The sequence below is a fragment of the Austrofundulus limnaeus genome, unplaced genomic scaffold (genome assembly GCF_001266775.1).
Source record: "Austrofundulus limnaeus strain Quisiro unplaced genomic scaffold, Austrofundulus_limnaeus-1.0 Scaffold46, whole genome shotgun sequence".
In the NCBI taxonomy this organism is placed as follows: Eukaryota; Metazoa; Chordata; class Actinopteri; order Cyprinodontiformes; family Rivulidae; genus Austrofundulus; species Austrofundulus limnaeus.
This window is the reverse complement of record NW_013952448.1, coordinates 1880660-1883940: the sequence shown is the minus strand read 5'-3', so window position 1 is coordinate 1883940 and position 3281 is coordinate 1880660. Positions and strand designations below refer to the sequence as shown.

The 3281-nt window shown below is 38.2% G+C and overlaps 1 protein-coding gene across 1 annotated transcript in view; it reads right to left on the bottom strand.

The window, feature by feature from the left end:
• slc12a4 (solute carrier family 12 member 4) overlaps positions 1–3281 on the bottom strand; it is a gene marked incomplete in the record, with an annotated part of 19283 nt that overhangs the window by 10176 nt on the left and 5826 nt on the right. Inside the window, 3 exon segments of the mRNA XM_014007979.1 lie at positions 150–296; positions 619–750; positions 842–939. Of these exon segments, the coding sequence (XP_013863433.1) occupies positions 150–296; positions 619–750; positions 842–939 (377 nt within the window).

Sequence of the window (3281 nt, the reverse complement as noted above, 5' to 3'; positions counted from 1 at the left end):
TGATTAAGTTAGGCTAATATGGTGTTAATATAATGTGTTATCCTGCAGTTTAGGTGATAATATGTCATTCCACTGACTAGTTTAGCAGTAAACACTGGACCTCACTGGCGGTTGAAGCAGCTAATGTAACACTGCATGTTTGTACTAACACAAGAGCAGCACATGAGGACAATCAGGAGGGACTGCATGATGCCAGCCATCCCCACGATCCATGTCAGTCGGAGGAAAAGAATGACCCCAAAGATGTTCTGGAGACACGGTAGGTAGACTCCCATCAGAGTGCCCATGTTGGGAGACTAACAGAGACACACAAAGAGAGGGAAAGAGTAGAATTGAGCATGACATTTCAGGAAACAAGTGTAGGGATCGTTAGTATTGATCGGTGCACTTTTTTTTAAAGGTCATTCAATCGTGTTATCAGCACTTTGCATGTATCCAGGTCTTACATGGGCACATAGTTTCACYGCAAACTGAACAATGTCAGACCCAATCTATCAACAAGCCTTAATAACATAGTATGGAGAGATCTAGCAGGGCAGTATAGTGTTTCTAAAACCTGAAGGAAAAAAATATGARTGCACACATATTACAAGCAAAGCTTATTTCCTATTTACTAACTTTGGGGGTCTTTCTACGCGAGGCCTCAGCACTCTCTTCCTCTTCATGCTCCTTGGCCCCCTGCGTGATGTTGGTGTAGTTGACCAAACGGCTGAGCAGAGAGGAAACCTTTGGCCGAATGTCCAGCTCTTCCTGGCAAGAAAAGAGCAGGTGAAGGTCATTTTCAATTGGAKTTCACTTCATTTTTTCTTATTGGAATTATTAAAAAGTGATAACAACAGACCTCAAACAAAGCCAGGTTCCTGTCATAGTAGTCGCTCCTTTTGCCAGCGGCATCAGGACTGTTGAGAAAAGGACTGTCCTCTTTGTGGTTCCCATGTCCTGTAAGACAGGGGAATAAGCTGTGACTTTTATGACTTTTTTTGTGGGGATGTTTCTCAGGAAACTGTAATCAACTTTTATTGTACAGCCCTTTACAATAATTAAAGTGTGATCAAAATGCTTCACCAAATGTTAAAACTGGCATTAAGAACAAACAATAAAACAAAAGAGGAATAAAATGTTGAAGTGCTACTAGGTATAAAAAGCCTGCCTGAGTAAAACGCTTTTAAGTTTAGATTTTAAAAGGTCAGTGGATGGAACAAAGTCTGTGAAAAACAAAAGGTTTGTTTATAGAAAGTTGGTTCCAAAGTTTGGGCACCCCAATGTGTATATTTGGACCCTGGAACATGTAATTAAAATGATAGCAGTTCTTGACATCATGAAGCATTTGCTCCTATTGAAATAAGATTTTATACAATCTATTCCAAACAAGGTGTGCAAACAGTTACTTATTTTAACAAAGTGATGGCRATAGCATTGATTGCACTTTCTAAATGTTGCAAGAAAGACCAAATGGTGAGAACATGTCAATCTCAAAGCCATTATAATAAAACCAGAGATAAGAATATTCACCCCATCAGTATTGCATTGACAAAATGCTATACAGTAACCATGAAACCAAAAACCTTGTATTTCCAAGCAGAGATGCACAATCAAAATGCCATCAGCGTTACAAATTTGCATTGGAAATGCAACACATTCACTTCCCCMTCACCTTACCCTGAACTTGAAATCATCACAAAACCAAAATGAACACATTTCATTCAACTTGGCTAAATTTGAAAGTTGTCAAAGACTCTGAAATGTGTTAACATATTTCAATTAAAGCTTTCATATGAAAAACTAACAAACAAACAGACCAAAAAAACATGATTGCCTTAATGGCAATGGATAAATGAAAATAAATAAATGGAAATCCAAGGTCTTCTCTTCTAACGTTTAACTGTTATTGTTAATTATAATTAAAAAGATCTTAACAATGTCTAATTTAGGAGAAACACAAGTGAAATGGGAAAGAAAGACCAATAATGCTCCAGAGTGAAGAATGCAAAGTCCAGGTAATAAACAGGGATGTAATTAAAATGCACTTTCATTTCTTTCTGCTTTTGAAGAAAGAATCAAACAGAGATAAGCAGAACCCCCCATGGGCAATTATAGCACGCAAATCAGCACAAGAAACTTTACAACACACACACACACACACACTCACACTCACAGGCATGTACACACCTCATTACAAAGAAATGACCTAACCTTGAGTTATTAGAGCATGTAAACCTCATCGGCCACATCTCAAAGCCTAAATTAATCTTATAGCTAAAAGCCTCCCCAACTTACAAAGTGGGAATGAAAGTAAAAACAAAACAAAACAGAAAAAAAATGTCTGTGCCACATGACCTTGAGCGCAGGTCTGGACTCACCTGAGCTGTCTGTCCCATTGCTGCAATTAAAGCTGTGGAGAAGCATAGTTCTGAGCTGAGTGCAGACTGCAGGAGAGCACTCTGCGATCTAGTTTGGGGAACTGTCGATTACTAACCGGGACAGCCGGTCACCCATGGTGAAAACTCATTCAGGGGCCCGATCCATCACATAGAGCTGGGTGCTCTCTGTGGGGAGGGGGTAAACCTCTGTGCAGATATTCCCTTCTACATGTGCACTGTTCTTTATAATGAATCACTTTATCCACTCCTGGTGAATAAACAGGCAGGTTCAAACTTAAAACAACACTAACTTTAACCTTGACACAATTTGAAATTAAAATCCATATATGGATTAAGAAACTGAATCTGTTAGAATGACCACACTTTCCCACATACATGAAAATAGAAACAGATCATGTGTTGCCAAAGAATTATGTGTCCTGTTTGGGACTGAAGGCATCCATAAATACAGACATTGAGATTACTGAAATGTGTTCATCATCACGTTATATGTTTAATAAGTCTAAAAAATGAAGGTGGGTGGGATTACCAGTAGCAAATATGCAACCTTTGTCTTTTTAAATAATAACTCAAAATGTGAAAGTTAAAGTGATGCTTCTCTGCAAACAACTACGATTCAATACTGCCCTCTAGTGTTGCTTGACAACAAGAAAATTGAATGACGTTTTCTTGGAAAAAAATAAAACATTTGGAACATTGGATATGCATGTAAAAACAACAAACAAAAAATTGTAGAAAGGCTGAAGAAAAATATATCTAAAACCATGCTTCCCCACACATAGATCTGTTCAATCAGTGCTGCCCCCCAAAGCTTGTTATTTTTAACAGTACTGTACTGAACATGACAAGCCTGGTGTGTTATGAGCTGAGGAGACAGCAGGATTCTTTACTTAATAACCT